This window comes from Lolium rigidum, chromosome 7, assembly GCF_022539505.1.
Source record: "Lolium rigidum isolate FL_2022 chromosome 7, APGP_CSIRO_Lrig_0.1, whole genome shotgun sequence".
NCBI classification, from domain to species: Eukaryota; Viridiplantae; Streptophyta; class Magnoliopsida; order Poales; family Poaceae; genus Lolium; species Lolium rigidum.
Window position 1 is genome coordinate 138,676,204 of NC_061514.1, and position 27,486 is coordinate 138,703,689.

At 41.8% G+C, this 27,486-nt stretch overlaps 1 protein-coding gene and 1 long non-coding RNA gene across 2 annotated transcripts; both read right to left on the minus strand.

Annotated features, from left to right (window-relative positions):
- Nucleotides 1–5,668: 5,668 nt before the first annotated feature.
- Nucleotides 5,669–21,115, minus strand: LOC124673717 (exocyst complex component SEC5A-like). The gene is made up of 21 exons (XM_047209757.1): nt 20,727–21,115; nt 19,687–19,835; nt 18,763–18,860; nt 18,478–18,672; nt 18,254–18,381; nt 18,000–18,158; nt 16,731–16,835; nt 14,899–14,973; nt 14,644–14,781; nt 14,333–14,515; nt 13,757–13,912; nt 13,523–13,646; nt 13,231–13,441; nt 12,829–12,941; nt 12,504–12,729; nt 10,174–10,267; nt 9,457–9,534; nt 8,008–8,064; nt 6,759–6,908; nt 6,450–6,659; nt 5,669–6,191 (listed from the first exon to the last, which is right to left on the minus strand). Exons 1-21 carry the CDS (start codon nt 21,090–21,092, stop codon nt 5,946–5,948), a joined length of 3,261 nt encoding a protein of 1,086 aa, XP_047065713.1. The 5' UTR covers nt 21,093–21,115; the 3' UTR covers nt 5,669–5,945.
- A 5,685-nt stretch (nt 21,116–26,800) lies between these two features.
- LOC124674798 lies at nt 26,801–27,282 on the minus strand. Its single transcript, XR_006993077.1, has 3 exons — nt 27,254–27,282; nt 27,005–27,115; nt 26,801–26,873 (listed from the first exon to the last, which is right to left on the minus strand). It is a non-coding gene; the product is annotated as an uncharacterized LOC124674798 (long non-coding RNA).
- Nucleotides 27,283–27,486: the final 204 nt, after the last annotated feature.

The window sequence follows — 27,486 nt, forward strand, 5'->3', positions numbered from 1 at the left end:
TTCATCTTCGATGGCCTCCACGGGGAAGACGCGCGACATTCAATGTCGTAAATGCTTGGGATTTGGACACATAGAGAGAGAATGCAGAACCAAGCGTGTGATGTTGGTGCGTGAAGATAGAGAATATGATTCTGCAAGTGACTTTGATGAAGACACATTGGCCCTTATTGCTGCACGTGATGGCGCCAATTCTGATTCTGAGAGAGAGATGGAGGTAATGGAAGCTGACACTGCTGATCAGTACAGGAGCTTAGTTGCACAGCGTGTCCTGAGCGTGCAATTGAGCAAATCTGAGCATGATCAACGCCACAATCTGTTCCAAACAAGAGGCGTTGTCAAAGAGCGAGCTATAAGGATCATCATTGATGGAGGGAGATGCAATAATCTGGCTAGCCTTGACATGGTGGAGAAGCTTTCTCTCCCTACAAGACAGCGCACACATCCATACTACATTCAATGGTTTGAGAGCTCTCGGAAGCTCAAGGTAACAAGAACTACACGTGTGCATTTTACTATTGGTACATATTCTGATTTTGTTGATTGTGATGTTGTACCTATGCAAGCTTGTTCTTTGTTACTTGGTAGACCTTGGCAATTTGATAGACAATCTGTTCATAATGGTAGAACTAATCAGTATTCTCTTATGCATGATGGAAAGAAAATTGGTCTCAAACCTATGACTCCTGAACAAATAGTAAAAGATGATCTTGCTAGAGCTAGTAGAGTAAAAACGAGGAGAAACATAAGAGTGAAAATCAGATTGTTGGTGCAGATTTTGTGCCACATAAGACTAATACTAAATCTGATTCGAACCATGCTACTGAAATTCGTTTGAAGAATCCTTGTTTGCTTGGTAGCAAATCTGATATTGCTGAACTTGATGTGAACACTACTCAATGATATGCTATCATTTGCAAAGAAGTTATGTTTTCATTTGAGGATATGTCTTCTTCTTTGCCACCTGCGGTTGCTAACCTTTTGCAGGAATTCATTGATGTGTTCCCACAAGATGTTCCCCCTGGATTACCACCTATTCGTGGCATAGAACACCAGATTGACTTGATTCCAGGAGCTTCACTGCCCAACCGTGCACCATACCGTACCAATCTTGAAGAGACGAAAGAGATTCAGCGACAAATTCAGGTTCTCCAAGATAAAGGTTACATTCGTGAGTCTCTTAGCCCATGTGTTATTCCTATTATCTTGTACCTAAGAAGGATGGTTCTTCACGCATGTGTACCGATTGTAGAGCTATTAATAATATTACCATTCGATACCGTCATCCTATACCTCGTTTAGATGATATGCTTGATGAATTAGTGGTTCTATTATGTTCTCTAAAATTTATTTACGTAGTGGTTACCATCAGATTCATATGCAATTAGGAGATGAATGGAAAACAGCGTTTAAAACTAAGTTCGGCTTATATGAGTGGTTAGTGATGCCTTTTGGTCTAACTAATGCACCTAGTACGTTCATGAGACTGATGAACGAAGTTTTACGTGCTTTTATTGGACGTTTTGTGGTGCTATACTTTGATGATATTCTGATTTATAGCAAATCTTTGGAGGAACATTTGGATCATTTACGTGTTGTTTTCAATGCTTTACGTGATGCACGTTTGTATGGTAATCTTGAGAAGTGCACCTTTTACACCAATCGAGTTGCGTTTCTTGGCTATGTTATTACTACGCAAGGAATTGAAGTTGATCCAGCCAAGATTGAGGCAATTGAGAGTTGGCCGCAGCCAAAGACGGTCACACAAGTGAGGAGTTTTCTTGGCCTCGCTGGTTTCTATAGGCGCTTTGTGAAACATTTTGGATCCATTGCTGCGCCGCTGAATGAGCTTACCAAGAAGGATGTGCCCTTTGTGTGGGGCGATGCACAACAAGAAGCCTTCATGGTTCTGAAAGATAAGTTAACACATACTCCATTACTCCAACTTCCTGATTTCAATAAGACTTTTGAGCTTGAATGTGATGCTAGTGGAATTGGTTTGGGGGGTGTGTTATTACAAGAGGGCAAACCTGTTGCATATTTTAGTGAGAAATTGAGTGGGCCTAGTCTGAACTATTCTACTTATGATAAAGAATTATATGTGATGGTTCGGACATTAGAAACTTGGCAATATTATTTATGGCCTAAAGAATTTGTTATACATTCTGATCATGAATCTTTGAAGCATATTCGTAGTCAAGCTAAGTTGAATCGTCGCCATGCAAAGTGGGTTGAGTTTATTGAGTCGTTTCCTTATGTTATCAAACACAAAAGTGTAAAGATAATGTTATTGCTGATGCTTTGTCGCGCCGATATACTATGCTATCTCAACTTGACTTCAAGATTTTTGGATTAGAAACCATAAAGGAACAATACTTGCATGATGCTGATTTTAAAGATGTGTTGCTGAATTGTAAATATGGTAGAACATGGAACAAATTCGTCCTCAATGATGGATTTGTGTTCCATGCTAACAAGCTATGCATCCCAGATGGTTCCGTTCGTCTTTTGTTGTTGTAGGAGGCGCATGGAGGAAGATTGATGGGACACTTTGGTGTGAAGAAGACGGAGGATGTACTTGCTGCACACTTCTTTTGGCCACGTATGCGTCGAGATGTTGAGAGATTTGTGGCACGCTGCACTACATGTCAAAAAGCTAAGTCTCGACTTAATCCACATGGTTTATATATGCCTCTTCCAGTTCCTAGTGTACCTTGGGAGGATATTTCTATGGATTTCGTTTTGGGTTTGCCTCGTACACAGAAGGGGAGGGATAGTATCATTGTTGTTGTGGATCGGTTTTCTAAGACAGCACACTTTATTCCATGTCATGAGACTGATGATGCTACACATGTTGTTGATTTGTTCTTTCGCGAAATTGTTCGTTTACATGGTGTGCCTAATACTATTGTTTCTGATCGTGATACTAAGTTTCTTAGCCACTTTTGGAGATGTTTATGGGCTAAGTTGGGGACTAAATTGCTGTTTAGTACTACATATCATCCCCAAACTGATGGACAAACTGAAGTGGTAAATAGAACTTTGTCTACTATGCTGCGGGCTGTTTTGAAGAAGAACTTAAAATTGTGGGAAGAATGTTTACCTCATGTTGAATTTGCTTACAATCGTTCGCTGCATTCTACCACTAAGATGTGCCCATTTGAGATTGTTTATGGTTTTGTACCACATGCACCTATTGATTTGTTGCCTTTACCATCTTCTGTGCAAAATAATTTAGATGCTACAGACCGTGCTGAATTGATACTAAAATTGCATGAGACTACTAAAGACAATATAGAACGCATGAATGCTAAGTATAAAATTGCTGGGGATAGAGGAAGAAAGCATGTTGTGTTTGATGTTGGTGATCTTGTTTGGTTGCATTTACGCAAAGATCGTTTTCCTGAATTGCGCAAGTCTAAACTAATGTCACGCGCTTCTGGTCCTTTTAAGATGTTAGAGAAAATAAATGATAATGCATATAAACTTGAGCTTCCTGCAGAATTGGGTCCGGTTAGTCCTACTTTTAACATTGCAGATTTTAAGCCTTACTTTGGTGAAGAAGAGGAGCTTTCGTCGAGGACGACTTCAATTCAAGAAGGGGGGCATGATGAGAACATCTCATCTCTTGATACAACCGCTGTACCTACAGCCACACAAATACAAGGACCAATCACTCGAGCTCGTGCCAAACAACTTAACTATCAGGTACTTTCGTTTCTTGGAACTATTCCTCACATATATGAGAATATGATGCTGCCTAAATCAGATATGTTTGTTACTCTTAGGAATGATGGGCCAAGCATGGATGAGGAGGAAAAGCATTGGAGCATGATCACGCATGGAGGAGATGGCAGCAAGCATTTGAGGATTGAAGATGACGCCGTAAGTGGAGATTTCAGAACTTTGAAGCCACTATAAGAGGAGATGAAGACATGGACGAAATATAGAGTTGTCTACTTCATAATTTCGTCCATAGCATAATATGATGCTGCGTCACCTTTAGTTTTGGGCCAGGCCCATGTCATTTTCGCAGGAATTAAGTCAGCCACTTTTTAGAGTCCGTATTGAAGGGGGAAAGGCCTTCTAGGGTTTGGTTCGTCCACCATACGTATGGCTGGCCGAAACCCCACCTTTTCCTCCTTTAAATACCCTCATAGCCGTCACGTTTAGACTCGGATTTTGATTAGACTAAAAGTTAGCCATTGCTGCAACTCTCGTGTACTTCTTTTGAGGCCAACGCCCAGAACAAGACCGACTATTCGGTATCCCACCTTTTTCAATAAAGCTTTCATCTTTCATCCGCAATATTCTGATTGCAATATTAGTTCTTACTTGTTCTCGATTTCAGGTAGGAATTAAGACCCTCGCTGGTCAGGCTGATCGCGCATCCACAAGATCAGTATCTCCCGGAGATTGTCCTAGCGATTGCATTGGCGCACGAGCTTTGCACGTGTAGTCGGATCGTCAAGCACGAACTCCACCAACAAATCGATCTATCTACGTCTCATCGACCCCGTTCATCTGATCATGTGGCCTGGAAGCCGAAGTTGCTTTTTGCAGTCGGACTAGACGGCGATTCGGTGGCGGTATGTTGGCCCAAACTTCATATTCGAAAACCTATTCAAATTCGAGGATGTTGTGTCGGCGCTCCCCCATATGATAGGGCCGACGCCCCTGCCGGCGACTATTTGGGGCGCGCTGGTTGAGATGCTCTGACCTATACTTTTCTTTGAACTTAAATTAGGCAAAGTTTGATCAAGTTTTTAGTAAAAAAAATCATTAGCATGTACATTACAAATGAAATGAGATATATTTTCATGTCATATCTATGTAATACTCCCTTCGTTCCTAAATATAAGCCATATAATTTTTTAATAAAAAATCCAGAATATAAGGCTTATTATGTTGCCCCACTTATATGGACAATATTTTTAGAAATTTGATTAGGTTTCCTTATCTCATGCAAAGTCTTCTCTTAGATCATGTTAGTTACCCAGGGTTAGCCAAACTGTCAAGGACTAATATGTGTATGAGTAGTGCATTTACTAGTGGGCTAATAGTTGTAAGGGTAGTATCGGTATTTCACCTATCTTAGCATCTTGTAGTTGGTTAGTCCTATATAATCCTAACTTGTACCTATATGGCTTATATCTAGAACGAAACAGAGGGAGTATTATAGATGTTAATCTTTTTTTCTACAAGCATGATCAAATTTAACTTAAGTTTGATTTTCTTTTTAAAAATACGCCTTACTCATCAAAACGGATGGAGCAGCTACATGTACACCAATTTACGCCCTCGCCGTCGAGAAATGAAGGATATGGGTCCATGGTAATCACCATCATAAGGCGAAAATGGCATGCTGGAAAACGATATCTAACGGACAAACGTAGCAGGTACCCAACAAACGCTCGAGCAGACGTGTCAGATCCCAGAACCGTGAGCCAGGTTCAAGTTCAAACTGTACGGATGCCAAACGTATACAGAATCCACACAAATATCCCCATTGTCGCAAATAAAACAAAACAAAAAAGTCCCACAAACTCAATTGCTCGAGTGTGGGATAATTCAGTAAGCGTACAGTAAAGTACCCGATCCACACATGTAACTAAAAACTGAAGTCTCATGTCAGGCAGCAATTCTCATCGCTACATTCAATGGGGCTATGGGAGCCATCAGAAAATCTATCCCTCGGTTCAGTATATTCATGCACATGACAATTCCAGTTTCTGGAGATTATACAAACAGTAGTACAATACAGCAGCCCACCTGTACCCCCCCTTTTATCATACAACAACCAAAAGAATGGATCAAAATTCATAATACACAACATGAGGCTAATTACAATGAATAGAAACAACACAGCAGGAGGGAAGTAAACAAGGAAAAAAAAACAAATTTCAGCAAGAAGCCACATCGACGAACGAATAGTCTCAACCTTTACTTCATCGCCGTCGTCTAGAGACTATAGGGGAGTTTGTACTTGTCTGCTGTCTTCTAAAACTAGGGGAGGAGACTTGAACCGGTGGATTATGTGGTGGTGGTGCCTGGTAAGAAGAATAAGATGAAGGTTTTGAGCCTGCCGGTGCAGAAGCTGACTGAAGAGTTGGCTCCATAAAACATGCTATGTTTAGCCGGGTTCTCTCCAGCTCCCCTTGCAGCAGATCACTACCACATTGCTGAGCAAGCACCTGGGGAAAACACAGATTTCTTTTTCAGTTCTATGTTGTCCATTGCAAAAGGAACTTTCCCTAAAGAGCACTTAATTCTATTTTATCGAACTTAATTGACCAAGAAAATCAAGATATAACTATATATATTTCACAAAACTAATGCCATGATACCCTAGCAGATGAACTCGTCATTTATCATAAATTTCTCGACGGGCATGAATATTCTTTACTAACCACAGGTATGGGCTCTTAAGCAGCAGTTTTTTGAGTACTTACAAGCAAATCATCTGGTGATACTGAGGACCCTTTATCATCTGAGGCAGCATCTTCACTGCCACGAGTTGGTCGACGGTTATGTCCAGGATTCTCCAAGGCTTCGGCCACACTTTCACAGGCCTTCTCCAACAAGTTCTCTTGCAAGGATTTCAGAGCTTGTTCTGCCTCAGTTGAGAAGTATGTGTGCAACACAGTTTCAAAATACTCAAGCTGCAAGCATGTAACAAAGAGAGCGATGCTTAGTTAAACAATTTGCAAGTTAAAGCTCAGGAAGAATCATACGATAAACAGAAGTAACTACATAGCAACCTCAAGCATGAGCTGACAGAAACCATTTGCATCCAACATTCTTAGTTCGTTGGCCTTATTCTCATAGAAAAGACTAAGAAAGATGTCAATCAAACCCTCAACCAAAATCTTCATTGTCTTCTCCAACAAAGGCCTAGCACCCGAGTACACCTGAGACGAGTGACAAAGTTAGAACTGCATGAAAGGAAATAAATCGAGTTGGAACTAAAGCAGATTTATTCATGCATCTTCACTGTACAGATTATATGAGTCAAATAGAACTCATACACAGATGTTAGAAAATAAGACATTAAAATAGGTAGAAGCAGATACAAAATGGTATCTACATGATCAGAGGACACGGCTAGGGATATTTTTAACCAACATGAATGGCAGCGTGATCTATGGATCGGTCCCCAATTACCATAGGTGTTTTACAGTTTCAAGATGATTACTTGTATTTTTCCTTTTTCCTCTTTTTCTTTTTGTTGGGCTTGTTTCGGCTGTGTGCATCTTAGCTATGCAGAGGCCCGCCCTTTATCGAAAAAAAAAAGATACAAAATGGATGTGGTAACAACAGACTACTGACAGCAGAAATCATTAATGATGAGGTTTCTTAAAAAAAAAGTGGCCCTAGAGTATTCAATTGGAGTTTCTTTAGCTCAAGTAACAAGAGACCTCCACAAGATTCTTCAACTCCGAATGAGATATAGTGCTTTGGGTGGTATTAGTATATTAGTATATACCATACCACTACTGGAAACAGGAAACAGTGCACGGTACTGAGGAACCGTTATCGAGTGCATCAGAAACTTTCCAATTCTAAGCCACTCCAGGTACCATTGCTAAATTCCAAGTCTAGTACTCCCTCTGATTCATATTACTTGCCACTAGTATGGATGTACCTAAAACTAAAATATGTCTAGATACATCTATATTAGTTGCAACTAATATGGATCAGAGGGAGTACTTAGTAGTAACCAATTACGGACCCATGGCAACTACTCTGTATTAGTTCCGGAAAATGTGGGCATAGGCAGCATCCACTAAACAGATACTAAAACTTTGTGAAAGAGGCATATTTCCTATATTTAATACCAGCTTAACAGAAGCAGAACTGCTTGTGTAATAGAAAGCTTAGCCGAAGCCATAACAAACCCATGGGCCTAAAAATAAAAGAAGTTGCCAATTATAAAAGCATGATATTCCTACAAACACTGTAGTGTCACATGGTAAAATAACGAAAAGATGAACAGAAACTGATGGAAACCTCTGCATGTACAGCTACAAGGATGTGCAGTAAATCAAGAGTTGCATCTCTAATGCCCTGCAAGGACAATGAATTGAATTAGAGTGTAACAAGAGTATACTAGGCCTCATAGAATGGTAAATTTGCAAGTCAGCAAAACGATACTACAACTCAGCTATCATACAAGGATACAGTTCATAACTGGCACAAAGAAGTGTAGCCACAGCATATTATTGTTCTGACTGCTCTTGCAGTAAATAGGAAGATTGCTAGATGTTCCAAACATGACGAGTTCATAGCCAATTTCTTGCGGGTTGGGATGAAAACCCAGCCCAGCCCATCCCACGCCATTCCAGTCGGGTTGGGCCACATGGGTTAGACGGGTTCGATTATCTACTGAAAGCAACCAACGGAAGCAAATAGAGGGGGCAAATAGCAGAGGAGCACACTGGTGATGATAAAGATGATGAAGCTGAGAATCTAGAAGGGACCACAAAGTGGGGTATATTATGGAACTTGATGACAACGATTAATTAAACCAAAAAATGGCACCCTAAGATTTCAAATATGTAATTGGCAACTCGGATGAACTGAAAGAGAATGGGCCTCACAAGAACTGAAGAAAGTGAATGGGCCTCGGAAGAATTAAAAGATGTGTATGGGACTTCTGTCAGGAGCAGCCTATCTCATTGGGCACTGCAAAAGGCAAGCAACAACGATGCTCATCCTCAAGCAAGGAGTGCTCTGCAAGTAGGCCACCGGCGAGAAGCTTTATCCAGTAAAGCCGTGATGCAAGCCTTGCTGATTTTTCCCAGAAGCACAGGGAGGCAACTGCGAGCGGAAACAAGCGACCACCTCTCATCTGGTAACGATGTTCTTTGATGCCCCCACTAGTACCCTGCTGGGCGCCTGCCCTCGCAGCACAATTAAATCATAACACTAACCTGACAGCACAAGTGCACAACGGCAATGGCAGTCATCACAACACCGACAAGGAGTGTCTTTCTTGTTGCTCCCGCACTTCTTCGGTTTTTGGTCCTTCCCCACGAGATCATTTGCACAGCAGAATACTACGGTTAAGCAGTGTCCTTCCAGACGGTGAGAAGTAGAAAGCTGCATCAGCGCTGAGAGGTCGGATGCGCAGGAATGGTCACCGTCCTGCTCAGGAAGAGGCAGTGATCGCTGCCTCTGCTACCAAGGAGGAGCAGGCGCTCAGGCAATAAAACTGGAGAGCAGGGACAGGCACTACAGTTTTATGGCAACCCAGCCTGTGATCCATGTAAACCTGCCATGTGGTTTGGTCTAGGTTGACGCATCAGTTTGAGTGGGTTGGAACTAACTATGATTTTGAGCTGCATCTCAAGGGAGAAACACTAGCAGTAACATGCAAGTGACTTTCAAAAAACTCCAATAGGTAACCACAATAACATAGAGGGGACTTGTCAATTTGCCATCGTTTATATTCCATACCTTTACTACTGGTGCTGCTCCCCAATGCATCCCTGAATCCAACAGATAGTTCTGTGCAGCATTTCTGATCAAGTTTGACTAACCAAAACAAGATAAAAATATCATGGTGAGTAGAGCAAAGGCAGACAATATAATGTGCGAAAAAACTCAAAATCTGATAATAACCCCAAAAATATGTTTCCATGCAAACATGTTCTTGTTTGTTTCCGAACATATGGCTTATTCCAGAGTACAACTATTAACTCGAAAGCCAGCACAATAACAACAGCTTTAAAACAAATTACAGCTACTCGAGTTTGTTGGTTTGTCTAGTCGGTCAGGAAGTTGCATGCGTTTGGGTGTTGTTCGCTTGTGTTTTTGTTGTAACAGTTTTCGTCCGATTTTCTGTTAATTAACTGAGCATCTCTCTTATTGTTAATAAATAGATTGGGGCAGAGCTTTTGCTCCGTTTCAAAAAATAAATCCAAAATGAATATATTCTAGTTGGCATCATTTAATTAGTTCTTCAAAGATTATACAACCACTGTTGATGGATGGATGATAATATATCTGGTGTTAGCATAACAAACCTTCAGCGAGCAAAATATCCCATATAGACATTTGCACAGCAATATGAAAAAAAAAATTGAGGTCATATTAAATATGTTGGATCATATTCTTCCATGGATCATATATAAGATAGTTAATCAACACCAAGTCCTGAATTGTGTAACATACCTTTGCAAAAGTATATTGGTCCAGGACTTTATCTTCTAGTCCGGAAAAGGATGTCATCAGATCCCGTGTATCCGCACTTCGTTCATCATTATCCCTGTCACAGTGTAATTGACATTAATGAAGTAGATGCATCTTGAGAATTGCTTCTAGAATGATTAAATAAGCTTGTCATGAACTTAGTAACGCCATCTGATTGTGAACAGATACAGGATAAAGGATACATGATTTTAAGCTTTTAGAATAAGCTTTTTAATACTAGGTAGAACAGATACAGGATTTTCTTATAAGGCTGGTATCTTACACAACAGAGAGGCTGGAAACTGGATGTGGCAATGTGCAAAATGTAGTACATACAAACGATATCACACTAAAGGAAATGATTTCATGAATTTGTAGCTGACCCATCACCCAACAAATATGCATCGCTTCTTCCTTCCCAGACAGCATCACCATCTGATTGACAGCCCTTAGTGGCGACTTGTAACTACCCTCCAGGCACGCAAACTACGCGTCTACACCTACAGTCAAGAGCCTGCCCAGGGAGACCACTTGAGTATGCCTTTACCTAAGGAATTGTCTCTTCTAGTCCACATGTCGATTTCAGTCAACAGGCACATTTTTATTTAGATAGGTTCTAACTAAGATGTATGTAGATCTCATCTTCAGAGATATTAGGCCATAACTAAGATGTATGTAGATCTCATCTTCAGAGATATTAGGCCATCTAGAGCATCCTGGAGGGCAAGAGTGCAATCTGATCTTCAGCTTCTAAGGTTCAGGGTTCCTCAAAACCTGGTAGGTAGTATTTTTAATCTTATTGGCAAGGTATTAACTTGTCAATGCCTACAAGTTGTAGACTTGGGTTTTGCAGAAGTAGAGGGCAAGTAGATCTCGAAGGTTTCAGCCGAAAAAGGTACTCGACTGCTAAAAACTAGGGTTGAGTTGACAATGAGATTGATCCTTTCTTTCTCCCTCGACTCCCCCTTATATAGGAGGCGGAGCCGAGGGTTTCGTGATGTACAAGTTACAAACAGCAGGAGACTCTTTGAGTTCGTCCCGTACAATTACAAGTCTATTCCTAATACATCTCTAACTTCCATAGTCGACGCTTTATTGGGCTTCCGGGCATCTTAATCTTCGGATCATGGGCCTTTAGTAAACCCCGGGTACCATCTTCGGCAGGCCCATTGGGGATGCCTATGTCACTTATAGACACAATCTAAATTGTATTTCTTTTTGTTAAAAGGTGATCACACCTTATCATGTAAATTTTTGTGCTGGTTAATAAAATACCAGTAGGAGCCTCTCCTACTGTTTGCTGGTCAAAAAAAAGAGATGTATGTAAAGCTTCAGTTATGTGGGACTCCTTGATACCATAAATATTTCTTGAAAATTTAAGCTTGTGCAAAGTTCAGTTCGAGATTGATCAGTTATTAAATCACATTCTAGTGACTAAGATATGTCATTCAAAGCCAATCAGGAGAGAAATCCAGTCCAAATAACGTACAATACGCAACCCAGCATAAGGGTAGACCAAATCCCAGAAGTCCAAAGCTCAAACAAAAAAAAACTGCTATCGAAATGTATAGGCGCAACTGCTGACCTAAAATAAATCCATTGAAGAGCAAGATCTCAAACATCTCTTAACATGGCAAATCTCGAGAAATTAGGAAGGAATGGGGTACAAGTACTAGGTGAACCAAATCATACCACGAAACGATAACTTGCGATCTTGGGGTCCAAGTCAGATCAATGAATGAGACAACAATGTGAGAAAAGGGATTTGATGGACCCGTGGCTGGCAACTATGATGAGCTTGCGCCGGCAAGCTTTGCTAGAACATAGGTGAGTGCAACCTCGAGCAACTACAGAAAGCAGCATCTATGGAGAATGGCAGCAGCCTCTAGCCCATGGCTAGTGCTTCAAGCCTGTGAAAGAGCAGATCCATAACTGGATTTTGTAGCTGGGATTAGAGGGTAATGGGGTGTGATTCAATTTGTATAGCGGACAGAGGAAAGAAGACTAGCTATTCTAGCTAGTTCAGTGTTGCGACTCAAGACGATACAGTCTTCTCAGTCTGCTCAAAGGGAAGCCTTCAACCAACATGAAAAGTCACTTCATGCTACAAACTGGAGCTTGAGTGTGCTGAAGTGCAAGCCCGACCAAGGATCCTGGGCTTGGGCTAGACCACAAGGTCCGGCTTCTCGTGACCAGGTAATTGCACCCAAAGTCTACTACTCTACTTCGCATAAGATAAAAATCATCCTTTGAAAAGAAGATAAATGTACTTCAACAATGCAACCAGAAAATGTGAGAAGTTGGTCACATACCTGACTGGCGACCAAATGTGCCTATATTTGGCATACAGTTCATCTGAAAGTTCAGCTTTACAATATCCAATGTTACTCAATACAACCAACAGCTTCTTATGTAAGCCTCCATCCACGCTAGCAGATGCTTCTCTATCGGTACCATTTATATATCCATTTTGTACATGATTGTTTTCTTTATTTGATCTACTCTGTGCTAGTTCCTCTCCAAATTTCCCCAGATAACCTGATACGTATAGATTGTTGCAAATAAAAAACAGTGACACCGCAATTAGATACAAAATTTAGAATTTACAAATGGCTACAATATAAATCATCTCCATACCTGCAAAATCACGAAAAGAATTTAGAAATGCAAGTCTAACAGACTCATGGATTTCCTGAAGTTGTTGAGAGACGTCATACTTAGCACTCTCGTTCCTCAGATTAAAGATCATTCTGAAATAAACAACATAGATCAGGATGCAGTACAACATTGTAAAAAGTGAAGGCTGAAGATATGTAATTGTGCTTGTGTGGCCATCATTTTAACATAGAAAACCAGGAGTTAACAGTAAGGAAATAAGCCTTCAAATGCAAACATAACGAAAGGGAGAACTACAAGGACAATATACACCCAGAAAAACCATGTGCCCTTCACATGGCTCCGAAATAAAGTATAAGTGCACAAGAAAACAAACAAATTGATAAAGCATAATGTTAAACAGAGATACAGATGTAGGCTTACAATTCAATCCGGTCCATTGCTGAAATTGTGATTTCACGAAACTCCAAAGGCAGGCATGAAATTGCATACGGAGACTTGTTTCTCTCGAGGGTGGACAAAGTAATCCAAGTCTCATATTTTGATACCTCCTTAGTTGTAGCCCGCATCCAAGAGCAAAGCCGCAGAATGTAAAGCTTTGTCATCTCAAAATGAAGGGCGTGCAACATTTTAACTGGCACAATTGTTAAACATGTTCAGGATAGAAGGCAATTTTCTGTGTATATGCAGCTTTAGAAGGTGGAACTAATTATACCAGCAGTCGGAGATGAATCCTTTCCTTCAAGTGTCTGACAAGCCTTAGCTATTTCTTTTATAGTGTCACCCATATATGGACGAAGAATGTTGCATTCCTCAAAATCACGAAAACTATTCTGAACCTGTTAGTGTCAAAGCACGTTTAGTGGCTATTAAAAATACAATCAGACATTACGTGAGAAATGCCATGGCTAACTGTAAAAGTTGCCAAATATGCAGCGAAGAACTGTACCTTGGTATCAAAAGCAGACACAGTAGCATGAACCATACTGGCAACTTCGTCAATACTGTGGTTTGTGTACTTTGCCTCCACACCTTTATCATCAGTTCTATTTGCGCCAGATTTTGTATTCATGTCAGAATCAGCAAGTACATTCCCAGCAGCTGCCTGTAAGGAATAAGTCAAAAATTCCATGTAATTAATTTTTAGATATAAGCAAATATAAGATGCCTTTTTAGCCTCATCTGATGATGTCAAGAAGGCACTTTCATGTGACAATGTGAAGCAAGCATCATATTTTCACACTGGCATTATCAGAGCAATTAATATAATATACCTTTCTAAGATTTCATGTGACTATGTGAAGCAAGCATCAAATTTTCACGCTCACATTATCAGAGCAATATACATAAAGCAATGTACACTTTTAATTTGAGTTAAACCAAACAGGACAAGGGAAGAGTTTGCAAGTTTCAGCACAAAAAAAAATGCTTGCACCAAGCCCTAATAGATAGCTCGCAAACATCAGAAGCAAGGTGAATCACTTTTTCACTGCTATGCAACTAATAAGATTTTGCATGTCCATACCTTTGCAAATTTTCCACTGAAGACAGATAAAGCTAATCTCCAGAATGCAGGAACATGCTGGATAAGTACAGCAGTTAACCTCCGAATATAGGATGCCCTTAAACTATCAGCCTCTTCAGCCATGAAGTTTGATGACAACTGATCGTCTTGAAAAGAATCACCTATACCAGAATCAACTTCCAACTATACAAAAAAAAAACGACACAGGCCATATTAGTATACAAAAACAAAAGTCATGAATAACATGGAAACGTCATCAAAAGAATGACCAGACACATTTCATGCAGAACAACAGAAAGTAGCACACTCACTGATTTATTTGATTCTTGTTGCAACTGCCTCCATTTTGAATGAGAAAGCATTTTTTCGCGAATTTTATTTTGCAAAACCTCCATCCGTGCTTCATGATCTAAGGTGCACTTTTCAAACAATCCAAGAATCCTGCCATTCTGATGGAAAATATTGGCATATATACTTAGAACATGGATAGGAAAGAGAGCATGGATGATTTAATGGTATAATGTCAGCCATGTTATAGCAGAAAGATTTTGGTCAAGGGTGGTAACCTGAATATTAAGATAATGCCACACTGGATCAGTCTCGGGTTCCAACTCCAACAATAACCGGACGATGTTCTCAAGCTGAAAATTGTGAACAGGATCAGTAAGCAAATACTACTAAGTCATCAGATAACTTGGACTACAAATGGTATAATTACTACTAGTAATCAAATTAGAGCAACCAGCATCCTACAGTTATGAGTTAGTCGCATAAAACTACCACTATTATGTCAAAATTTACCATTTCATACCAGCTACGTTTTTGGGACAGAAATCTACCACTCCACGGCAAGTTTTTTGCAATTCGCGCAAATGACCCGTTGAGAACGAATTAACACGGTTTGGGACAGCGGACCGCACATGTCAGGGCCAAGTTTGATTAGATGGGCTAGGTCCCACTTGTCAGCCAAATTAAAGATATCAAAATGTCCCGAATTTTTTCCCCAAAAGTCAATCGGGGTTCTTCCTCTAGACACTGCAAGCACAGGAAGGCTCGACCGCCCGCTGCCATACTTGCCTCCTTGGGGCCAAGCAGCACCAGCGCGCCCTACTGCTCGCCGTGACGCCCCCATGGAGATGCCGCTGCATGAACAGACCACCACATGGAGAGGCTAAGGCCAGCCAGGTGAGCGACTGCACCATGGAGGCGTCTGCGGTTGCGTCACCGTCGCCGTAGGGTGTGGGACTTGCGGCTGGAGGAGAGGGGCACGTGGGGTGGCCGGCGACGGAAGGCTCTACCTCTGGTCCGTTTGTGCCCGAACGGACAGCCGGACACAAAATACCCAGCCCAGCGGCCTGACCCAAACGGAGAAACTGTCCGAGCGTGACCCATTTGCGGACCAAATTTGTTCTGGCAATGGGTTGACCCGGACGTGTCCACGGTACGCTGCTCTCCGTCCCACACATGGCCTGCCCCACTTATCAGTCACCCACCAGCCCACTTCTCTCTATTTTTTTATCCTCTCTGCTCGATCCCCGCATCTCGAATTCTCGAGCCCCAATGACTCTGATCTGGCCGGTGCTCGCTCGGGTGGGGTTGTGCCCGACGCACCGTACACGCTCGCCTGTGTCGAGCCGAGAAACGGCACTCCCCATGGCCGCCCCCGCGGTTGTCTTCTCCGGTGTGTCCGTCATGGTCGCTGCACGCCTCCATCATGGCGTCATGGACAGTTCCCCAAGGCGCGAGCTGCTGCAGCATAGCTCGATATGGAGCTGAGGAGCTCTACTGGGTACTGGCCAGCACGGCTCCTGGTAGCTGTCAGCGACAAGCTCCGCCCAATGTTCTTCCCTGCGCTGGGCCGCCCGTGCTCCTCCTGGCCATGCCTGCAACAGCTCTTTCGGCCGCTAGCGATTCAGCCGGGGCTCGAGCGCGGCATGTATTGATCTAGCTAGTACCAGCATGTGTGGTTGGAGCTGCCTAGCTGAAAGTACTCCCAGAGCATGTCACTGCTCATAGTACTAGCAGCAGAGTCGCAGGATGTGCTAGCTATTTTATTTATTTGTAGCAAAATTTTGGTTTATATTGATATGTCATACTGTGATCTAAGAGCAGATGAAATTTAAGAGTCTATGACATGTGGGTCATATTTGTCATTGACTACAAACAAAACGGACTAATGGGTCTCCCCGCTGGGGGCACCTCCGACCCATTTCGGACAAGGAGCAAAACTGGAGGCAGATGGAGACCCAGACAGACTAAAATGGACACTTTTTGTGTTCAAAATGGGTCTCCCCGCTGGAGATGGCCTAAGTTCACAAGTTTAAGTCATCTTTTACTGTCAACAGAGCTAGCGAATTTAGAGATGTCACCAACACTTAATGACATGCAGAATACTAACCTCAGCAAGGTCAAGATGAGGATCTTCCATCGACTTATAAAGCATTCCTCTGAAATCATGCATTACGTTCTCCACTTCCTCCAGTACACGTTTGAGTATTCCCACCTGTAGATTGGTCACTGTAATACCGCATAATAAACATATAAAATGCACTGAAACTAAAGTTGATTGTGGAGTGTAGTGCCTCACAACGCAGGAAATCACCACAATAAAGAATGGCAAATTTTAAGCAATATGATACTAAAGCATCCACCAAGCAATAAACAGACAAATAAAAGCAGGTTATAAACACACGTGCAAGTCAATGCACCAAGGAGTAAGTATTTATGAAAATTAATCTATCAGCAAAGCTAGGATTTCTAGGAGCTTGTGAGAATCAATCAAGCTTTGTTATTACAAAATTTCACATTGCGGTTACATATCCGAATATACAATTAGAGAGCAAACAACACCGCGACTTTTAAAACAATCATAAGGAACGCAGTAGCTGAATGATACATGCACTGCTTCGTCACCCATACAACATGGGTCTGCATATAAAAATGAAAGACGATCAAATCTAAAGACCTTCCTATCTCGTTTTAATATAGTTCGTAAGAGACAGGATCCTTGAAAACTCAAAATTCCAACATAGTCTGCCTCGTGCTTTGATCCAAGCACAACTGGTATCAAACTATGGTACAAAAGTAAAGTTATTTTGCTAAATTATGGTACAAAAGTAAGTTATTTTACTAGGGGGCTGTGGGAGTGATTTCTCATAATGGGATTTCGCATGGTCCCAAAAACTACGGAAAAAAATATCAATGGTAACAAAAATATCAATGCAACCCAACCAAAGCCCTAATATGACACATGTTTGCTTGTTTCATCATTATGTAAGTAGAATAAACCAGTGCCAGGTAGATAGTTGTGTCTGCTTTACCTGTTTGATTAGGTAATACAATACATGTTTCTCCTGTATAAGCAATACATTTTATGTTTGCTGAATTCGAAGTAACTCTTTAATTATCATTTACACTTAGACAAATTACGAAGCCCACTTACAGTACACGACAAATAGAGGGGAGATATTAGTCTAGGACAGTAGTGTTGTAAGAACATGACGGGGATCACCAGTTTGTGGTCCCTAGTAAATCCCCAAGGTTGTCAAAATAAGATAGTGGGGTGCAGACGGCTAGAACCAGAAAGCATGTATACCCTTGCCCGTTCCCAGAACTGTGAATCGTTGGATAAAAGAAGCAGCTAATATAAATTAAGAAATTGGCGTACATGAGAAGGAAGAACAATTGATTTTGCTTTTTGGTACTCTCTGACAGCTAGATCATACTCTCCTTTCTTAATGTTGCTACGAATTGCACTTGGCAGGTTAAATAATGTCCGGAATCTCTGAAGCATTCCCTGAACAGATCTGATCTTCTCAGCTTGGGCCTGTACAAAGCAGTTTAGTGCACTCAATAAAGAATTTTACATAGATGCCAATCAAGATGAATGAAAATAGTTCTAGAGAAAACTTAGTGGTATACCTGCCTCTCGAATAGAGGCTGGAATGCACGATTTGCCACGCCGCTAATCTTTTGAGTGACCGAACACAAGTGAGTGGTACCCGCACCTTCAGGGTCGTCTTCTATCTGTCTCAGTTTTGATTCAATATCTGCAGAACAACGGTATATCACAAAGTGAGACATTGTACAGAGTTAATACCCTGAACATGTAGCAGCTAAGGAAAAAGCTATGACTAAAATAATACCATCTATCGTAGTTTTGCACGAGACAAAACAATCAAAGTTCTCCTTGACTAATTGTTTTTTCTGCTGCGTTCTTCCTTTAAGATCAGTTTTCAAGGTAAGAGCACCAGACTCTAAATCAGCGGCACTTGTATCTTTGTGGACCCACGAAAGAAAAACCTTGGGATCAAAATTTGGAGAAGAGTATATAACTTTGTCTGCAAAAGCACAAAAAAAGTAGACATTTTATTCAACACGAACAACAGAAGGAAAACAAAAGAAATAATGCATATGACCGAGAGGCATACCTCGCATACTGGGGTCCAAACCCTGAGACTTCTCCCTCGAAACAGGAGAACTTACTGAAGCATCAGTGATAAGTCGCAGGGACTTATTATCCATGATACTGGTGGGAAATAAACATTACTCAGTCATGAAAGGGCAGTGGCCATAGAAAAAGAAAATAAACATAGTTTGATTATTTTAATTCCTTGGCTATTCCCTCCATCCTCAAATAAGTGTACATCTAGCTCTAAACTTTGTCCACAAAAGAGTGTACTCCTATCTTCCCAATGCACTTTAATTACTTCTTTCTCATCGCACGGAAATCACACCCAATAATATTGACCATATGTTCTTCTTGTTTTCTACATGCACTTAGCTTATTGGAGGTGAAAAATTAAAGAGAAGAGATGCATGTTCCCAATGTATTTTTCACTCCACTTCATAATTTATCTTGAAAACGCCGCATGTACACTTATTTGTGGACGAAGGGAGTACATAACATATGACCCATATGCTGCACAGTACGACACCGCCACTGTTTTTTTAGTTAATATTTGTTGCTATCTAAATTCCAACAGATCGATTTAAGAGACCATCTTCGTTACTTTTTAATAAGGTTTGTGACTTTGTGGCATGTTATGCTTCTTTCCATGAAACGACAGGGTCTGTTTGGCATGGCTTCTACTTTAGCTTCTAAAGCCAGATGCTGAAGTCAGGCAATTCACTTGACTTTTAGAGAAACAAAAGATGTCTCAGCTACTGACACAAGATGATCCCCCCTAGCTTCTCTAGTTTTTTTTCCCCGAATTTTCTAGCCCACCGCCTTAAGTTGACTTCTGGGCTTCCCCAGCATCTACTTTACGAAATATTTCCAAGTGTGATATGATTATGGAGCACTTAAATTAAAACATGTTAATGATCAAATGTTTGATGACCCAGATAGTTACCCGAGGCCTAATGGATCCAAAACCTCCACTCCTCTAGGTAAAGTCTGTACACTTGTGAGCGCCTTCTGAGCTGCAGCTGTTTTCTGCTCAATTGCTTGAACACTAGGCGCTGCCCTTGCTTCACGCATTTCCCGAACTCGGCGAGCAAGCTGAACGGAGCAAAGGGCGATGAACATTAGGCATGTTTGGCATGAGACCATGAGTGTGGAAACACAAAAAGGTACAACAGAGCATGGTAAATAAGACTTTCACGTTCAAGGCATTCGATAATATTATCGAAGAATGCAGACATATGGTTCAGAAACCTCTCAAGAATTCTGATGCAGGAAGTATGTGAATTCTCAATTTGAAGAAAACCAAATGAATGTTGTTTAATCCTATTCAGCAACCTGTAACGCAAACAAACACCTAGCAGCAATGCATAGTAATTGCAATGTCTGCAGTCTGTGTCACGTTAGCATAGTTTCAAAAGCGCTGGCTATAATTTTGGCAATCACCATGTTCAGCTTGCAAGTCGCATGACGATACAGATACAGCTCGCATGATTGAAGCAAACACTCGTCAAAAGTCCCCCAACGGCCAACACAAACAAGCAGGGCTACTATGCAGTAACCGCAAAACGAACACAGTTCCTTGCACATTATAAATGGGGCAAGCTCTATATGGAACTGAAGTAGTAAGTGATTTCGCACATTCATGATTGAAGCAAACGCTCATCAAAAGTCCCCCAACAGATACAAGCAGGCCTACTATGAAGTACCGCAAAATGAACACAGTTCCTTGCACATTAAATGGGGCAAGCTCTATATGGAATTGAAGTAAGTCATTTCGCACATTCGAACCGAAGTAGCAGTGCAAGCTAAATTTAACTAGCAATCAGACGATGATCCCACCACCGTGTTCCGCAAGGAATTGTTGATTGTTGGCCTGGAAACCCGCTAGGCTAGAGCAACACGATTGAGCGGATGATGAATCAAAGCGTAAACGATGTGCACAAATGGGCAGCCCCGAGATCTCGATCTCGGCAAGGCAATCCGTACCTCGGCCTCGTCGACGCGCTTCCAGCTCCTGGGCTCGGCGTCGTCGAGATCGCCGTCGTCCCGCGAGGCGGCCCTGCGCGCGCCTGCGCGGGCGCCCCGCGGGGGCCCGCGGTCGCGGGCGGGGGCGGCGTCCTCGTCGCCGGAGGAGATGGAGAGCATCTCGACCTCGGAGTCGTCGTCGTCGTCGCCGCCGCGGCTGGGCTTGGCGGCGCCTCCGCGGGCATTGGCGGCGCGGGCCGGGGGGCGGACGAGGTTGACGACGGGCTTGTTGGCGGCGCCCGGGCGCTGGTGGCTGAGGTCCCGCGCCGCCTGCTCCTGCAGCGCCATCTGGAGGAGCTCGTCCTCGTCGACATCGCTGTCGCTCATGGCCGCGGAGGTGTCGGGGCGGGGCCTGGATCTGGAGGGGGAAGGGGGAGGAGGACGAGACGAGGAGGGGAAGTGAGAGGAGAAATTTCGGTCTGGTCTGGAATTCGACGCTTGGTTGGTCTGGTCTGGATCTCCACGCTGGACCCAACGGTGGGGTTCGAAGGCCGAAATGCGGAATGGTTCGTCCAGTCCGTGCGTTGGGTGTTGGCTCGAACGTACGACCAGAACCGGTACCGGTGGCCGTGGCCGCACAACAAGCCGTGGCGTACCGGCGAGAAGCTAACAAGTATTTGGGGTGCTCTGCCCCAAATTTTAGTTGTTTCTTTTTGCCCATGCATTATAGTAAGAACACATAGATTAAAACCTTTCAGTCCCCTCAGGTACTCAGTGTTCTTACAATCTAGAAAAACCAGTTCCGAACGCAGTAAACAACAGAGTCACATAAAATAGCACTAACACCTGATTTTCCTACTTGCGCCAAGACATGAGCTACACCATTGCTCACACAGTCCACCTTTGAGACGACGATGCACTTTATATTTGGAAACCAACAAGTTTTATATTGTAGTTTCGGCCCATCTATTGGTAGCCAACAATCGGCGATACATTGGCTAACAATGAAAGTATATGATGTTTTGTTTTGTGCTAACAAAGTATTTTGTTGCCTTCTTTTTTAAACGGTGCTCTTACCTCTAATTAGCCGCTAGAAACCAGAACACATCAGAGTAAGCACACATGACAGCAGACATCAGTAAGTTGCATCACCTATTCAGCATTGTCAGGGCTTGCTATAACGTCCTGATCAAAAGCATGGACGTTTCAGGTGCACAGAAGCCCGTAGAACCACTTGATCAAAAGCCACGGTCATTGTCTTATCAGCATAGGTTCACCATGATCAAGTACCACTAAATTTGTTGGCTATGGCATTCTATTATTGATGTGGATGACGATCCTCTGGTCAGATCCATGATCTCTGAGGCGACCGCCGTGCTCATCGACCTCGTCGCGCGTGGCCTCGAGCAGACCTGGGACGGCCGCTTCAATGCGGCTGCGAGGTTGGCTCCGCCTGCCGCTAACTAGTCAAGTTGGCGCGCCACCCACGCTTTCTAGGCAGCTCCCGGGAGGAGGGGGAAGAGGAGACCGCCATGGAGAAATGAAGGAAGGTGGAAATGTGTGTTGAGCGGTGAGGGGGAGTGGAATGAGGAGTTTTGAGGCGTGCAAAACAGTACACATAGCCGCTCAGCAGGGGTTGTCCCTGGAAAAAGGTTCAGATCGGTCGTTCCTCCCGGACCAACTTTCGGCCCGCTTTAAACATCATGTTGTGCAAAATTTCTATGCAACCTAGGCTCGCAAACGTCCAACTTTTTACCCACTGGATACATGAAAAACATTTGTTACCAACAAAACACACCCTTTGACTTAATTTGAGTTGCCCCATGTGAACAACGGTAGAAATAAGCTCATGAGAATGGTGTTCTAGCTTATTTTTTGAGTTGTGGGTTGAAATGTGTTATGGACCTTCTTTTTAGATAACTAGATGACCGGTTGCGCTATCGCGCAAATGGCAGAATCAATACATGAGAGAAATGCCTAAATCAGTGCAAACGAAAGCGTACTAATAATATGCTAATGGACGACTAATACATAGGATGACCCGTTGTACCCCAGCCCAAAGACCGAACCGGAGCCTGAATTGAAGCCATGCCTTACCAGTAAGTGAAATCATGGTGATAATCAGCAAGAAATAAAACGCAAATGAATCAACAGTAAATAGACAACTGATACTTTGGTTGCACATGAAGTTGATCACAAAATCACCAATAGGACTTGCAAGAGGACTTCTCTACTTGCACGAGTGTAGCACACAGAACATCCTTCTCGACGACAACCTCATGGCGAAGATTGCGTACTATGGCCTGGCAAAGCTTCTTCGAGCCAATCAAACACAGAAAAACACCGGCATTCGGGGCACACGAGGATACGTTGCCCCGGAGTGGTTCAATAACATAGGGATCACTTCCAAAGTCGATGCGTATAGCATTGGGCGATTCTGCTGGAGCTTATGTGTTGCCAGAGGAATGTTGAGCTAGAGATCGCTGACAAAGAGCAGACAATACTAACTTACTGGGAAAACAACTGTTACAGGTGTGGGAGGATGGACTTGCTGGTGGGTGGCGATGAAGAGGCGAACTTCAGCATAAAAAAAGTGGAGCGTTTTGTGGCTGTAGCACTGTGGTGCCTCCAGGAGGAGCGGACGATGCGGCCAACCGTGCTTAAAGGGGCAGTCCAAATCCCAATACCACCAGATCCCTCATCATTTCCCTTCAGTAGTGTCCTGCTTGCCAAAAAATAAATTGTAGTACGAAGCAAGATTATGTCATGCACTGACGATAAAATATAGATGTCTACTATAATTTGAAGAATAATGGCAACATTGTATTCACAGACTTACATCTAGCTGCAACAAATAACACCTCTAGTGCGTGTGTATCAAATTTTCAGATAATGCATCTGTATTATGTGTTTGATTCAATTTTAGTCGAACTTTCTCTACTAAAGGAGGCAGAGGTGAATACATAGAGCTAATGACTAAAGAAAGTTTTCTATACGTACATTGTTTTGCTAATTGGTATCAACCATCAGTTAAAAGTGTTGCTAATATGTAAGGGATGAAACAAGAAAAATATTCTTACCAGCCTATTTGACTACCTTAGGAAGAACACTCGTATTCTAACAAAATACTACTTAGTGTCAAAGATCGAGTATATTCGGACTAACTTGGCAACATAGATGCATTACCGCGATAAAAACGACCTAAACTTTCTTTCATACTACTTGTACAACAACCAAATCAGTGCATAAAATCATTTTATGCCAAAACTAAACTACGTTAGAAACAAGGGGGTTAAATAACTCCACCGCCTAAATTGACTGGCTCTTCACAAACAAGTTCCCCACCCCTCAAGGCCACAAGTTGTGTGGCAAGAAGAAGCAAGAAGTGGCAGCTGCTTCACCTCTGATTCCACCATATACTTGGTACATTGACACATCATGTGGCGCAAGATAATCGCATGGCAACCAAAACCTAACAAAGATCTACCCCAAAAGCTGAACGCGAGGCCTTGAAACTCAGAAGGATGGATGGTGCAAACTGAACCCATCTACACCACCAAATTAAATAGGTCAGTGTCCTTTAGGATGGATTGTTGATGCATATTTCGGTGGATGTCAACAAATCGAGATGGCCATATCCTGGAGCGGGTCATTTCAAGTGGGTAGTAAGCATGGTTGACTTATTAAAAAAACATTAGGCATTCATATATCTGCTAGAATCTAAAACCATTATTCAAAGATTCAAATACTACTTGAAAGATAAAATTGGCTGACACCTGTGAGTAGCTTGGTATTCGGTTTCCTTATAATCCAACCACACAATCCCATGGTGTTGGCTATCTCTAACATTTATATACATCTACAGGATATATACATTGTTACATGTCGGTTTAGTTAAGTCTTAAAAAGAAAAGTTAAGTCTTGTGATCAAGCTGCACAAATAAAATAGAGATGCATCCTAAAAGGCTTTGTGTATAGAAAACTCATTTTTTGAGAAGCAGGTACTGCTCTCGCCAATTTGGTAGACCAAATGAATATAACCTGTGTCATGATTGTTCTAGAATTAATAGAGGCAACACATAATATATATAGAAAGAGTATATTACCAGACTGTCACACAAGCACGGGACAAATTTCTTAGTTGCTACCTCTTAGCCTAAAAAACATGTGAGCACAAGATTGCCTCCCTAGCTGACACTCATCCACTACATGATATCTAGAAATCCCAGCATTGCAGCATTGGCTAAATTTTTCCACTGTTTCCTTTCGAAGGTCCAAATCCACCTGCAGGAAAAGAAAAAGGAGAAGACCAATCAGCAAAAAATATTCATAAAACTTGCTCGTAAACTAAATTCATTCTGACATATGATGATATATCTGTAGCATTTGCAAACAACTCCAGTTAATAGTGATACTAATTATTTTCTACATTACAATTGCCACACCGGTGGCTCGGGAAATGATTAATATAGATGAACTAACAAAGATGCACTCGAGGCACAAATCAGCCACTATGACATATGCCTCCATGTTCTTTTATTCATGCGCCTTTTGCTTTTTGATTCCTTTGTGAATTAACCAACACCAAACATGTACCACCAGCAAGAATATTAGCATGCAAAATGAACTTAAAACTTTTTTTTGAAATCAAAATGAACTTAAAACTAACTCAAATAAGACCAGTTGTAGCTGAAATGTATCACAACATTTATTCATTTCATTCCTAGTGATTTGCATGAACTATTCCCTATACCACAGGTACCATCCAATCTCTAAGATTCCTGGTGATTTGCATGAACAAAAAGGTGCCAATGCCACAGGGTGTGTACATATGCACCAAACATGCTCTCGACATCATGAGACCGCGACAGCATGAGACCGCACCTCCATGGTTTCTAAATTCACTTTAGCTCTGGTTTCCCCCTTGTATCAATAACCAGATGAGCAATGCACTAACAAAAAGGTTGTTGAGTAAAAATAAAAAATACCATCTAACCATTGTAGCTCTAACATCAATTCACCCACAAACTTCAGAACTGAATAAATGGTCAATGAGCATGGAAACTTCCATGGCTAACCAATTACCGATCTGACTCGAGCACGAAACCCATGGCTTATCGGACACGAATGTATTAGAACCAAGATCAAACACAACTTGCAAAAAAGAAACTGCACAGACCTTGCAAAAAGTGGATTAACCGTAGACCAATCTTGATTTTTCATCTGCTTTGCACCCAAAAGCAACGCCACGTGGACGTGGTGAGTTAGCCCACCGCCCTCATACACGCAACAAAACATGAATAATACAAATTTTAAATGGAACTCTTGGTTGCCATAATATACTTCATATAAGATTATAACCGTGAGAACAAAACTGGACAATCAAGTACAAATATGCAACACAACACTAACTTACCGGCCTGGTTTCTTCAAGATATCTCTGCAGCTTGACGTTGTGCTTCTTTCCTTCTACTAACAATGCTTTAACCCATATTTTATCCAACTATCAAAAACCCGAGAGAGGAAGTACGAGATAAAGACAAAAACATTGCGGTCTTAAGAACACTACAAGTAGACAACAATTTCTTCAGACAAAGTTTTCCTTGATATAGTGGATGAGAAGCACACACAGTAACAAATTTCAGAGGCTAGTCATGGTGAGTTTCTCTCAAAAGAATTAAGTAATATTAAAGCATTTGCAATCCTATGACAGATAACCGTTGAACTAAAAAAATGTGCCAAGCATCTATATACTGGCCTAAAAATCATAGAGTAGAAAAGAAATAACTCAAAACTATTTTAATTTTAAGCACCATATCGAGATCTTTGCAGCTCAAAATAGATCGATTGCCTCAGGATAAACTCACCTAATTTTGCATCCACCTAGACAAATCAGTTTCACCAACTTGCGATGCATCAATAGCATTAAAACAAAAGGACCTTTCATCTGTACATTTAGTTGCAATCAGCGAATGGCGGCATTCTTGACGGTAATTACATGATCCTGCTAGAGGTAGAAGTAAGCGAGTATGTCACACTTATAAAACAACAAAGGATTAGTGAAGGAGAAAAAAATGCATGTATACTATTAATCACCTCACCATGACATCGCAAGAACTCACGCCAAGCTCCAGCGAGCAACCGTCCACTGTATTTCCTGCCTGTAGCCTGAAGAGAGGAGATATATATTCAAGCAAAATTAGTGTGTGGAGACAACAGAATACAAGATACAAGAGACGGGGAAATATCGGTGTGGAAGATGTGATTGCTTGTACAAGCCACGGAAAATATGAACTCACATGTTGCATGTTATCACCATTGGTAAGAATCTTCTGTACACCGAAACCCTAGCTGCAAGTTAGAAGACCCAAATTCCTGTGACTATTCTTTTGCTCAACTCCATGCCAAAGCTGAAAAACGATAGCGAACCATCATCAACATCGACAGTTTTAATGAATGCATTTATGGAGAATATCACCGAGAAAATTTAGAAATAGTCAATACACATCCAAATATATATATGCAGATCTAGAGCACATGAGCGTGACCTAGCTCCAATCTCTCTGCAATTCCTGAATTTTCTTGAAGGGGGGAGAAGTAGAATGGACGCGCACAGCTGATGTCCTCGTCCATTGCTGCTAATTGCCACCAATTTACCTACACAAACGATCAAAAAAAATGATTAAAACCCATTCGAGCGCACCAATGAACCAAAAAAAGCATTTACCTACATGAACGACCCAATACAAAATTTACTTAACCCTCTCTAACTCTCAATGTA